The sequence below is a fragment of the Pipistrellus kuhlii genome, unplaced genomic scaffold (assembly GCF_014108245.1).
Source record: "Pipistrellus kuhlii isolate mPipKuh1 unplaced genomic scaffold, mPipKuh1.p scaffold_m20_p_9, whole genome shotgun sequence".
NCBI lineage: Eukaryota > Metazoa > Chordata > Mammalia > Chiroptera > Vespertilionidae > Pipistrellus > Pipistrellus kuhlii.
In genome coordinates, this window is record NW_023425595.1 from 32,967,295 (window position 1) to 32,982,173 (window position 14,879).

A 14,879-nucleotide genomic window follows, 5' to 3' on the forward strand; every position below is an offset into this window, starting at 1 on the left:
CAAGGGGTTCCAGATTGGAGAGGGTGCAGGCTGGGCTGAGGAAACCCCTCTATGCACAAATTTCATGCACTGGGCCTTTAGTAATTCTATAAAGGTCATTTTTTTTCAATTGACTATAATGCCATCACTGGCTTTGAAGAGAAAGAAGTTAATGTATTTAATCGAAAGCTAACACACAACTATAGAATATAAACTCTATGAGTGCTAGGACTTTTTCTTTCTTTTGGGGGCATTGCTATAGTCATAGTACCTAGAAGAGAGATCAATATTCTCAACACATGAAAACTATTGGATCTTAAAATAAACTTCTAACTTTAAAATAATCCTATCTAATAGAGACACAAGAAATACGCTACCTGACTACCCCGCCCTCAGAGATGATGGCATCCACTGCCACAAGAGGGAGGCGTCCAGTCCCCTCAACCCCATCTTGCCACATGCCTACCTCCGGACTCCCCAGGCCCCCTCCATCCCCCAGCCACTCAGGGCCAGCCTGAGGCACAGGCAAGCCTCAGATTACGGCTGCCTAGTCACCCAGGACTGCCCACGGCTCAGGTAACCAGGGCCGGCCGAGGCTTGCGCTGCCGGCAGTGGAAGCAGCAGAGGTGTGATGGGGGCATTGCCTCCTGCCCCTGAGGGCTCCCAGACTTTGAGAGGGGGCAGGCCGGGCTGAGGGATCCCCCCCCCCCCCCGCCCCTGTCTAGTGCATGAATTTTCATGCACTGGGCCTCTAGTACTTTATTTAAAAAATAAAGATTTAGTAAATTTTTTCAGAGCACAGATTCCCATTCATCATAGCTATTGTAAATGAACTGTATTGAGCATTAACCTATGAACCAGAAAGCCACAGTTCAATTATAGTCAGGGCACATGCCCAGATTACAGGCTAGCTCCCCAGCAGGGGGCATGCAGGAGGCAGCTGATCAATGATTCTCTCCCTCCTCCTTTCACTCTGAAATAAATTTTTTAAAAAAGGAACCAAAACACATCACCATATTTTTAAAGACCATTTTAAAATTGACAGGGGAAATAAAAATTTCACAGCAGTTATTCATATAAGTTACAATTCAATTTTTTTGAAGTATTTGAATATTCTTGACTATTTAGATGATGTACCAATGGCAAATAATAGCCAAACATATGGAACTTCCTGAAAAGAAAGCTTATCATGTAATTACCAAACATACTATTGGATATTAGATAACCAGTGGTCCAGTGCACGGATTTATGCACAATGAAAGGAAATTAATTAGAAGAAATATTTTAATATCGCTATTTGCCATTTCTCTATAACAGAAGTATCAACCAAATTCATGATTGACATTGACAGACACCATTCTCTATCAATAAGGACCTACTGAGAAAAAATGCCTGATTGTACAAAAATAACAACCTTTCATAAAACTGCAGAGAATAGGATAAATATATATATATATATATATATATATATATATATGAATAAATTATTATTCTTATTTATATTTGTAAATACTTTAAGCGTTATCTTCATCCAAAAGGTTCAATTCATGACCTTCTTGATAGGTATGAAGATTCAAACAGAATAAAAGGGGTTGGCCAGAAATATGAAGAAAAGGAGAATGCAGGAATACTAAGGCTTCTCCAACAAACATGTCTGCTCTGTACCTTATAAAGAACAAGTATACCCAGGAGGGGAACCTCCATATCCAAGCTTACCTGTGCATACTCTCTTTCAATAGCAGCCTTCTTCTGACTGAATGTCCTAAAAACACAAATAAAAATTCATTACCAAAAGTACTATAACAATGTCATATAAATTTACCACCATATCCTCAAATTGTACCTGCTAAGCTGTGTTAAGAAAAGGAACAATTTTCATTCATCTTATGTGCCTAGGAATACTGCTGACATCACAGACTGTGGAGTCAGACAATCTACATTCAAATCCTAGCTCCACCACTTACTAGCTGTATGACCTTGGTCAAGTCACTTGACTTCTCTGTGCCTCAGTTTCCTCTTTGGTAAAATGGGGATAGTAACAATAACCACCTTGCAGGGATAATGTAAAATTTAGTTAATTAAAATATATAAAGTGCTCAAAAACAGTGTCAAGCACATAATAAATGCTATATAAATGTTAGCTACTGCTATTAGAATAGCTAGTGCATAGGAGGTACTAAAATAAAATTTACTAACTTAACCAATGTAGAGGGAACTATAGAAAACAAGTTTAAAATCAAATCCAGAGCAGCTTCTCATCATGAAAAAATAGTCAAAACATTTCCTTCTTCCCAATTTTTTACATGAGTTACAAAACAAAGTACAAGGCTACTACGTGTGTGGTATGATGGGAGCACCCTTTCCATACCCATATATTTCATAGATTCTACAGCAAACACTTACCACATTTTACCATTTATTATATTGAGGTTCATCTTTTAATAATTATTGGTAGTATTTTCTTCTACAGTAACAGTAATGAAATAACAGTGTGCCTTATAAACCATAGACAAGGTAGAGTCAATGATATATAAAATATGTACAATTTACCTTGAATAGTCTGAGTAAAGACTTTCCTATGCATGCCAGATATGTGTGCTCTTAAAAGCACTTCATTAGGGCAGAGATATGAGAGCAAAAAGTGAAAAAGTATAAAGAAAAGAGACTGAGTAGAAAAAAAGCAATAAGCCAAAATTCCCACTTTTTAATTCTAATTATTTAAATTTACCAAAATGACTATTCATTTCTTATCTACGAAATATAACTATATAAGATCTCACTACATTTGTTTTGGGTGAATAGCTATTGTTTGGCCTTAAAAAGGGAAAACTGCCCAACTGGGTGGTTCAGTTGTTTGGAGCGTCATCCTGAACACCAACAAAAAAGCTGCAGGTTTGATTCCTAGGCAGGCACATACCTAGGTTGAGGGTCTGACGCCCAGTTGGGGCGAGTTGGGGAGGAACCAATCAATGTTTCTCATTCTGTCCCTTCCTCTCTAAAGTCAATGAACATATCCTCAGGTGAGGATTAAAAATAAAAGGACAGAAATACTCACAAATGCTATAATATGAAAACCTTGAGGACAATATGCTAAAGGAAATAATTTAATCCAAAAAGACACTGTATGATTTATATGCGGCACCTGGAGTAGGCAAAAATCATAGTATAGGCAGAAAATAGAATACTGGTTGCCAAGAGCCTGGAGGAGGGTATTAGAGGAATTATTATTTAACAGGCATAGAGTTTCAGTTTTGTAAGACAAAAAGTTCTGGAGATGGATGGTGAAGGATGCAAAACAATATGAATGTCTTTAATACCATTAAACTGTACACTTAAAAATGGTGTAAAAAAAAAATCAGTGTACTCATGCAAAAGGATGAAACTGGATCAACAACTTACACCATACACAAAAATAAACTTAAAATGGATACAGGATTTAAACATAAGATGGGAAACCATAAAAATACTAGAGGCATCCATAGGCAGCAAAATATCAGACATATGCCAAAAACACTCTTCACTGATACTTCCCCTAGGGCAATGGAAGCTAAAGAGAAAATAAACAAATGGAAATACATCAAAATAAAAAGCTTTTTTACAGCAAAGGAAACCATCAACAAAACAACAAGAAAGCCCTCTGTATGGGAAAACATACTTGCAAATGTTATCACTGATAAAGGTTTAATCTCCAACATCTACAGACAGCTTACACAACTTAATAAAAGGAAGATAAATGACCCAATTAAAAAATGGGCAATGGATCTAAATAGAATCTTCTCAAAAGACAGAAGGAAGGCCAAGAGGCACATGAAAACATGCTCAAAGTCACTAATTATCCGAGAAATGCAAATCAAAACAACAATGCGGTACCATCTCACACCTGTCAGAATGGCCAACATCAACAAATCAACAAACGACAAGTGTTGGCGAGGTTGTGGAAAAAAAGGAACCCTCGTGCATTGCTGGTGGGAATGTAGACTGGTGCAACCACTGTGGAGAACAGTATGGAGCTTCCTCAAAAAACTGAAAATGGAACTCCCATTTGACCCAGTAATCCCACTCCTAGGAATATATCCCAAGAAGCTAGAAACATCAATCAGAAAGAATATATGCACCCCTATGTTCATAGCAGCACAATTTACAATAGCTAGGATTTGGAAACAGCCTAGGTGCCCATCAGCAGATGATTGGATCCAAAAACTATGGTACATTTACACAATGGAATATTACGCAGCCATAAAAAAGAAAAAAAATCTCATTGTTTGCAGCAACCTGGATGGAATTGGAGAACATCATGCTGAGTGAAACAAGCCAGTCAATGAAAGAGAGACACCACATGACCTCACTTATTTATGGATGATAAAGAACATTATAAACTGAAGAACCAAAAGATAGATATAGAGACAGTAAAGCAACAAGCAGACTGTCAAATTACAGTGGGGAGGTTGGGGAGATCTGGGGGAGATAAGAGATCAACCGAAGGACTTGTATACATACATATAAGTACAACCAATGGACACAAAACTCTGGGGAGGGAAGGTATGTACGGGAGGGGGTGGGCATTGGTATATGTACAAAAATAATAATTTAATTTAAAAAATATATTATAAAAAATAAAAAATAAAATGTTAAAAAAAAAATCAGTATACTCTCCTTAAGAAGAAACATATAAACCAGCGTTTTTCAACCGCTGTTCCGCGGCACACTAGTGTGCCGCGAGATGTTGCCTGGTGTGCCGTAGGTGCAGACAAGACAAGAATTTTATAATTTTTCACTATTTTGTTTACTTAATATTTCATAATAAAGTAATTATAAAATACTTTCTTTGTGTTTATTTGATTCCTATTCAAGAGAATTACTTTATATATAGTCAATATAGGCACAGAGTTAAATTTTTTAACATTTTCTAATGGTGGTGTGCCTCGTGATTTTTTTCATGAAACAAGTGTGCCTTTGCCCAAAAAAGGTTGAAAAACACTGATATAAACTATATTCTGTATAAGAATATGTACACAGACACTCTGTATATATGCATTTATATATATATAATATGTATTCTATATATAAAGACACACAGACATTTGTGGGTATTTGGGATTATATGTCTCTGTTTACATATATACTAGAGGCCTGGTGCATGAATTTGTGCATGAGTGGGGTCACTTGTCCTGGCCGGAGATTGGGGCTGATCAGGACTGGCAACCGGGGGGAGGAACCATGGGAAGTTGGCTGGATGGGGGAGGTTGGCTGTGGGAGCACACTGACCACCAGGGGGCAGCTCCTACATTGAGCATCTGCTCCCTGGTGGTCAGTGTGCATCATAGCTACCAGCCGGTCGTCCAGTCATAACGGTTGCTTAGGCTTTTATATATATATTGATAGATATATACAGAGAGAGAGAAAGAGAGAGAGAGATATCAAAATAATAATGCAAGTTTTGTCTGGGTAGTGGGATTACAGACTTTCACTTTCTTCTTTTCATTTTGCTCTCTATATTTTCTGATGTTTTACAAAAAATTTGTATTGTGTTTGAAGAAAATAGTGTCCTTCTGTTTACTTTTATTTTTTGTTCCATTGATTTTTAGAAAGAATGGAGGAGAGGAAAAGGCAGAGCAAAATATCAATGTGAGAAAAACACATTGATTGGTTGCTTCCTATATGCACCCCGACCAGGGAGGAGCCTGAAACCGAGATACATTCCCTTGACCAGAATTGAACCTGGGACCCTTTGGTCCACAGGCCGATGCTCTATCCACTGAGCCAAACCAGCTGGGGCTACTGTCCTTATTTTTAAATAAATAAATGAACACTCACAAGCATAGGCAGACACCTTTTGATACCCATGTTATTTTACTAAAATTGGATTTAGATAACATAGCCATTTTAACATTAATAATTCCAATCCATGAACATGAAATACTATTCCATTTCTTTATGTCCTCTTCAATTTCTTTCAACGTCTTGCAGTTTTCAATGTATTTCACTTCCTTTGTTAAGTTTATTCCTATATATTTTATCCTTTTTGTTGCAATTATAAATGGGATTGTTTACTTCATTTCTCAGAATTTTCATTTTTAGTGAATAGATATGCAACTATTTTTGTATATTTATTTTATATCCTACAACTTTATTGTATTTTTATTGTTTCTAAGAGTCTTTTGGTGAAATCTTAACTGTTTTCTATATATATAATCATGTCATGTGCAAATAGTGACAGTTTGGATGCCTTATATTTCATCCTCTAGCCTGACTGCTCAGGCTAGGACTTCCAGCACTACGTTGAATAACAGTGGGGATAGTAGGCATTTTGTCTTGTTCCTGACCTTAGAGTAAAAGCTTTCAATTCTTCACCATTGAACATATTAACTGGGGCTTTGTCATATATGACCTTTACAATGTTGAGATACTTCCCTCCTATCCCATTTCATTGAGTGTTTTAATCATAAATGGGTGTTGTATCTTGTCAATTGTTTTTTCCTGCATCCATTTGTATGATCATATGATTTTTATCTTTTAATTTGTTAAAGTGGTGCATCAGCATTGACTGATTGGTATACGTTGAACCATCCTCATGTCCCTGGAATACACCCCACTTGGTCACGATTTATTATTTTTTTTAATGGATTGTTGTATTCGATTCCCTAATATTTTGTTTAGGATTTTTATATCTATGTTCATCAAAGATATTAGCCTGCAATTTTCTTTTTGTGTGTGTGTCCTGCCTAGTTTTGGTGTCAGGATAATGTGGCCTCATGAAATAAGTTAGGAAAGTATGCCCTCTTCAATTTTTGAAAGAATTTGAGAAGAATAGGTATTAAGTCTTCTTTGAATGTTTGGCAGAATTCACTAAAGAAGCCATATTTTGTTTTTGGAAGATTTTTTTATTGATATTGCATTTTCATAACTACTGATTGCTTTATTTAGGTTGTCCAATTCTTCATGGTTCAGTCTACAAAAGTTATATATTTCTAAGAATTTGTTCATTTATTCTACAGTATCGAATTTGGTGGCAAGTAGCCTCTAATAGTATTATTACATAACCTTCAGTATTTCTATGGTGTCCATTATAATTTCTCATCTTTCATTTGTGATTTTATGTACAGTAGTTGAGTTGGTTTTTTTTGTTTGTTTGTTTTTTTCCTAAAGCAATATATAAATTAAATGCAACCCCCATCCAAATCCAATGGCATTTTTCACAGAAATAGAAAAAATCCTCAAATTTATATGAAACCACAAAAGACCCCAAAGAGCCAAAGCAATACTGAGGAAAAAAAGAGCAAGCCCGAAGGCATCATACTCCCTGACTTCAAATTATTGTATAAAGCTACAATAATCAAAACAGTATAGTATTGGTAGAAAAACAAACACACTGACCAATGGAACAGAATTGAGAGTCCAGAAATAAACCTAAATATATATGGGCAACTATTTTCTTTTTCTTTTCTTTTTCTTTTTAAAAAAAATATATTTTATTGATTTTGTACAGAGAGGAAGGGAGAGAGATAGAGAGCTAGAAACATTGATGAGAGTCATCGACCAGCTGCCTCTTGCACACCCCCTACTGAGTATATGCCTGCAACCAAGGTACATGCCCTTGACCAGAATCGAACCCGGGTCCCTTCAGTCCCCAAGCCGACGCTCTATCCATTGAGCCAAACTGGTTTCAGCAATGGGCAACTATTTTCAACAAAGGAGCCAAAAACATACAATCAGCAAGAAACGTCTCTTCAATAAATGGTGCTGGGAAAATTGGAAAGCCACATGCAAAAATATGAAACTAAATTGCTATCTGACACCATACACAAAAATTAAGTCAAAATGGATTAAACACTTAAATATAAAACCTAAAACAGGAGAACCAAGATGGCAGCATAGGTAAACATTGGTACTTGGTACTCGCTGCCTCCCACAACCACATCAAAGTTACAACTAAAATACAGAATCATCATTCAGAACCACCTGAATGGAAGTCCTTCAACTAGAGAATTAAACAAGAAGGCACACTGAGACTGGTAGGAGGGGCGGAGGCGTGGAATGGGCTGGTCCGACACCCACGTGTGGCATTTTTTAAATCAGGAGGGATATCTCTAAGGCCTCCTGTGAGAAACAGAGGACCCAGCTCCACACCAGACCCACATCCCATGGTTGCAGAACTAGGAATAGAAGTCCCCATACATTTGGGCTATAAAAACCAGCAGGGATTGTGGCTGAGTGATACAAAGATAGCTGGAGTTCCAGGTATTACTCTTAAAGAGCCCATGCATGAACTTATACAGGCCTGCTCCCTCTGAGCTCCAGTGCCAGGCGGTGGCTTTGGGGAAATCCAGGGACATACAGGGAGAAACTGGGGAATCGGGGAAGGAACCTGGGGTGGCTATCTCTCAGAAAGGGATCCTCACTGGGGACATTCTTCCTGTGTTGGGACCTCCTCTGTTGCAGAGCTGACTGGCAGCCATATCTAAGTTTCCCTCAGCATGGCCCACACAGTTCTGCTCTATCTTGGTGATTCTGAGAATCCAATTTGCTGCCCCACCAAGTTGTTTGCAGTGGCTTTTCCATGTGAATAGTCTATTCTGGCTCAGGCTTAGGCTTCAGACTTTGCTAAAATCTCTCAAACAAGCAGCAGCTGGTGTCAGCATGTCCCAAGCCTAACAATAAAAGACCCAACACAAGCACCAGCCTGCCTTGTTTCACCGCTGGGCCTTGCCTGGGCACCTCCTGGCCCTATACAAGTAGCAGCCATCTGCAGATCTCTCTGTAGCTCTTGCTGGAGCTGGATAGCCCCAGGCACTGGCTGACTTTGTACTTGCCAGAGCAAGTACACCTGGTGGACAGCTTCAGACAATAACAGATTACAATTCTACACATCCACAAGTGACACACTCAAGGGGAAGACTCAATGAGCACGAAAGCCCCACTAAAACAAGTCCTGCTCCATAGGGGTATCTTCTGGACAGCGGTTCTTCCATTGCAGATGCTAACTCTCACGGCAAATTGGCCTGGAGGTCAATTCCTCCCAGTGACACCAACAACAATCAAGGTTCAACTACAAGACTGTGTACACAGCTCACACAGGGGCACACCTACAGTGCCCAGCTCAGGTGACTGGGGAGGTGAGCTCTATAGGACATCTACTACACAAGGCCACTCTACCAATTCCAGGAGACATAACAGCTCTACCTAATACATAGAAACAAATACAGAGAAGAAGCCAAAATGTAGAGACAAAGAAACATGTTACAAATGAAAGAAATGGAAGCAAGCAAATTACTGGATACAGAGTTCAAATAAATGGTTATAGGGTTACTTAAGGATCTTAATGAGAGCTTCAAGGGACTTAAGTCTTTCAAGGAGCTCAGTGTGAATGTTAAAGGCATGAAAAAGGACCAGTCAGAAATTAAGCATACACTAAGTGAAATAAAGAACAGTTTACAGGGAAGGAATCAACAGTAGAGTAGAAGATTCCAAGAATCAAATCAACAATTTGGAATATGCGGAAGCAAAAAACACCCAATCAGAAGAGCAAAAAGAAAAGAATTTTAAAAATATGAAAATAGTTACTGTAAGAAACCTCTGAGACAACTTCAAGCATACTGACATTTGCAATATGGGGGTGCCAGAAAGAAAAGAAAGATCAAGATATTGAAAACCTATTTGAAGAAATAATGAGAATTTCCTCTATGTGGTGTAAGAAATGTTGAAAGTTATTCTTTAAGAAGAGGAAGGACTAGGAGAAAGGGGAGAAAGTTGAGAAGGAGGAGAAGGAGAAAAAGATAAAAAATATGAACAATAAAATGACAATAAGTACATATCTATCAACAATTGAATCTAAAAATAAAAATAAATAAACAAGAAATCTAATGAACAAAATAAACTGATGAATAAATAGAATCAGAGGCATGGAAACATGGAACAGACTGATGAATTTCAGAGGGAAAAGGTGAAGGGAGATGGAAAGAGCTTAACCAAAGATCTTATTATATGCATGTATGTATTACCTATGGGCACAGACAATAGGGTGGTGAAGGCCTGGAATGGGACAGGCATCGGGTAAAGGGGGAGCAATGGGGGGGGAAAAGGAGGGGACATCGGTAATACTCTCAACAATAAAGATTTTGAAAAATACTCTAATACTAAAACAAGAAAACACAGGTACTAAACTTACAGACCTTGTTTTCAGAGAAGTTGGTTTTTATGAACTTGACCCCAAAGGGAAGGAAAAGCAAAAATAAATGAGACTATTTCAAACTAAAAAACTTCTACATAGCAAAGAAACCATCATCAAAATAAAAGGCAACTAATAGAAGGGAAGATGTCTGGCAAAGCATCCTAAGATAAGGATCTAATATCCAAAAATATTAAGAACTTGTACAACTGAAACAATTTTAAAAATCCAATTAAAACATGAAAAGAGGACCTGAACAGATACTTTCCCAAGAAGAAATACAGGTGGCCAACAGATACATGAAAAGATGCTCAACTTCACTAGCTATAAGGGAAATGCAAATCAAAGCCACAGTAAAATGCTTCACACCTGTTAGAATGGCTATTAACAATAAAACAGGGAATAACAAGTGCCGAAGAGGATGTGGTGAAAGGGAACCTTTGTACACCACCTCTGGTAGAAATGTAAATTGGTACTACCTCTATGGAAAACAGCATGGAGGCTCTTCAAAAAATTAGGAATATAGAGCTACTAATATATGACCCAGCAATGGCTCTCCTGAAAAATTTGAAAACATTATTCATAAAGATATAAGTACCCCTATGTTCATTGTTGCATTATTCACAATAGCCAAGACATGAAAACAACCTAAGTGTCCTTCAACCAATGACTGGGTCAAGAAGATGTGGTACATATATAAAATAGGCTACTCAGTCTAAAAAAAAAGATGAAATGCTGGCATTTATGACAACATAAATGGATCTTGAGAATATATGCTAAGTGAAATAAGTCAGATGGAAAAGAACAAGAACCATATAATTTCACCCATATGTGGAATATAAAAAAGCAACAAATGAATAAACAAAAATTCATAGACAGAGATAAGTTTGGTAGTCATGGGTGGGGGAGGATTAAGAGGGGATCAAATATATGGTGACAGAAGGAAACTAGAATTTGGATGGTGAGAAAACAATGAAATATACAGATGATGTATCATAAAGTGGTATATCTGAAACTTATATAGTATTATAAACCAATGTTACCCCAATAAATTTAATTTTATAAAAGCAAAAACTAACATTGGACTTAGAAATTATTACGACTAATACTACCAAATATGTTATCTACCCATCCAATGTAAATATTCAGGCAAAAGAAACTAAAATGAAGTAGTTTAAATTTTTTTACCATTAAAAAAAAATGGAAAATTTACTTATATTTTAAAGGAGATATACTTTTAACATTTTACAAAAAATAAAAGTAAATATTTAAGTTATTTATTTAGTACCCTTTTAAGTTTATATAACTCATCTTGAAATAAGAATGAGACAAGTCCTAACCAGTTTGGCTCTGAAGTGGATAGAACGTCAGCCTGTGGACTGAAGGGTCTAAGGTTCAATTGTGGTCTAGGGCACATGTCCAGATTATGGGCTTGATCTCTAGTGTGGGGCATGCAGGAAGCAGCCAATCAGTGATTCTCTCTCAGCATTGATGTTCCTATCTCTCTCTCCCTTTCCCTTGTTCTCTAAAATCAATTTTTTAAAAATTTTTTTAAAAAAAGAATGAAACAGGTAAAGTCTGCAAGAAAATGGGAACAAACTCTTAATCTGAGCATGTCTATAAACTAATTTTAAATTTCTCAATTGAATTTTTAGTTGTTCTTAAACAATTTCATGTCTAGTAACTAATTTCCTGTTCTAAAGAAAGGAAATAAATCCAAGAAGACAACTACTCAAAATCAACATCATCAATATTAGGAAACAAATTATGATTCACCATATTAAGAGAGCAGAACAAAAATAAAACCTTCTGATAATCTCCACATGAGATACAAAGGTATTTGTTAAAATTCACCTTCAGTTTCTCATAAAACTGCTTTTAAGATATTTATGGGTGCTATAATTAAACAGATGGACAAGAACAAGTGTTGGCAAAGATGTGGAGAAATTAGAAATCTCATGTGGTGCTGGAGAGAATGCAAAATGGTGCAGCTGCTTTGGAAAACAGTCTGGGAATTCCCTAAGTGATTTAACATAGAGTTACCATATGATCCAGCAATCCTATTCGTAGGTATACAGTAATCCTTCCCCTTAGGTACAAATAATATAATACATTCCAAGACCCCCAGTGGATGCCTAAAACTGTCGACAGTACCAAACCCTACACACACTATTTTTTCCTATCCTATATAATAAAAGCCTAATATGCTAAGTGTCCAGTCGTCTGATCATTCAATTAATCAATCAAAGTGTAATATGCTAATGATATGCTAAGGCCGCTCAATCGCTCACTATGACATACACTGACCACCAGGGAGCAGACGCTTCAACTGATAGGTTAGCTTGCTGCTGGGGGCTGGCCAATTGGGACTGAGCGAGACTTGCCAGACACACTGTGGAGCCCTCCCACAGTCCCTCCCCAGCTGGCCAACCTCCTGCGTCCCTCCCTGGCCCTGATAGTGCACCTTGCCTGGCCTGTGCCCTCTCACAATCTGGGACCTCTCAGGGGATGTCAAAGAGCTGATTTTGGCTCAATCCTGCATGCCAGGCAGAAGGACCTCACTGGTGCATGAATTCATGCACCAGGCCTCTAGTCTATATATATAAAAGCCATGACCGAATGACTGGAAAGACTAGTCGATCAGTCACTATGTCGTGCATTGACCCCCAGGGAGCAGACGCTCAACCAAGGAACTGCCCCCTGGTGGTTAGTGCACTCCCACAGTGGGAGCACCGCTCAGCTGACTGACCCATCCTGGAGACCCACGGCCATGGAGGCCCACCAGCCCGGCAGCAGCCACACTCCCTCAGCAGTCCTGCAGATCCAGTCTCCAGAGAGCAGGCCAGGCACTGATGGACCAGTGCCGCTGGCATTATCCCGATGCACCACTGGCCTCCTGGAAGTCAGCCTTGGGCACCATGGCCACTTCCCCTCCCTAGACGCTCTGCAAAAGGAAAGATATAAAAGCAGCCACCAAGTGGCTCCCAACAACGGGCACGAACGTCAGTGGGATAGATCTGGATCCCAGGACGGCAAGGGCGTCCCACTGCCCACCTGGAGGACCAATCATGTCCTGGCCCCCCTCGTACTTCCCCTAGGACTCCACCCATGCACAAACTTGTGCACCGGGCCTTTAGCAAATATATAAGATATATTTAAGAAAGCACTTTATGGCTTCTCATTAGCATAACCAAATTGCCAGAACTACTCCTCTTGCTTTTTGGGGTCATTATTAAATAAGGATTATTTAAATGCAAGTACTGTGATACCACAACAATCTATCACATAACTGAGAAGACTAAGTGACGAATGGACAGATAGTGCATGCAGTGTGGATATGCTGGACAAAGGGATGATTCATGACCTGGGCAGGACAGAGCAGGAATGTGCAAGACTTCAACATGCTGCTCAGAATGGAATGCAATTTCAAACATAAATTGTTTATTTCTGGAATTTTCCATTTAGTATTTTTAGACCATAGTTGATTGTAATTAAAACCATGGAAAACAAAACAACAGGTCAGGGGCAACTACCATATACCCAAGAACACTTAAAATTTATCTATACTAATAAAAGGGTAATATGCTAATTAGACTGGAAGACCTTCCAGGAGACCTTCTGAATGTCCTTCTGGACAAAGCCATGATGGCAGGGCTGAGGCAGAGGTAGTTAGGGGAGAGCAGGCTGCCAAAGGGGGGTGGGGGGAGGCCAAAGCAGGCTAGTGAGGGGGGAAGCTGGGGGCAAGCAGGACAGCAAGGGGGGCAGTTGGGGGCAAGCAGGCTGGAGGAGGGAGACCAGTTGGAGGCAATCAGGCTGGCAGGCAGAGTGGTTAGGGGAGATCAGGCAGATAGGCAGGTGAACAGTTACGTCCAGCAGTCCCAGATTGCGAGGGAGATGTCCAACTGCCAGTTTAGGCCCAATCCCTGTGGGTTAGCTCCAGATTGGAGAGGGTGCAGGCCAGGCCAGCTGAGGGACACCGCCCCTCCCCTGTGCATGTATTTCATATATATATAGCTAATGTGCAAAGTGTCCTCTTGGGAGTTTGACTGCGAGACCAGGTGTTTGATCGCTCGCTATGACATGTGCCGACCACCAGGGGCAGCATGGAATGAAGGAAGGCCCCTGCCCCAAGCACCCCTGATTACTGGCCAGGCCTAGGGACCCTACCTGTACATGAATTTCATGCACCAGGCCGCTAGTGTCTACATAAAACCTGTAAAGGAATGTTCATAGCAACATTATTCATAATACCCAAAAAAGTGGAAACCCAAATGTCCTTCAAGTGATGAGCATCTAAATAAGATGGTTCAATTCACTTTCAGGGCACATCACTGGGTTGTGGACTTGATCCCCAGTCAGGGGTGTGCGGGAGGCAGCCAATCATTGATTTTCATCATAATGTTCCTATCTCACTATCCCTCTCTCTTCCTTTGTGAAATCAATATATATATCACACAAACAAAAAACAAGCAGGATATATAAGGGTACTGGAAAGGATTAACCTGCCCAAAGAGAGGCTTTGCCCTTGGTTTCTGGGAGGTTAATCTCAGAATATTTGGAATGTCATGCCTGATAAAAGTGTTTTTATTTACCTGGGACCTTAGGCCACACCAGATAGTCTATGCTAACAGTGGGGTTTATTTGGGGGCAGGGATTGGGGGGAGAATGGAGGTTGGGCCACCTCTGAAGGAGCTGAAGACTAAGACAAGCTGAAGACTAAGGCAAGCCAATGTGC

The 14,879-nt window shown here is 39.2% G+C and overlaps 1 protein-coding gene across 3 annotated transcripts in view; it reads right to left on the reverse strand.

Moving 5' to 3' along the window:
* The window catches only part of FCHSD2 (FCH and double SH3 domains 2), a 150,696-nt gene that overhangs the window by 113,051 nt on the left and 22,766 nt on the right, over window positions 1–14,879 (reverse strand). For 2 of the 3 annotated variants that reach the window (XM_036426642.2, XM_036426641.2), the window contains exon 3: window positions 1,696–1,741. The exons of the other annotated variant lie outside the window; for it this stretch is intronic. In XM_036426642.2, coding sequence (XP_036282535.1) covers window positions 1,696–1,741 — 46 coding nt within the window. The remainder of the gene's footprint in view (window positions 1–1,695; window positions 1,742–14,879) is intronic. 3 annotated transcript variants of the gene reach the window in all.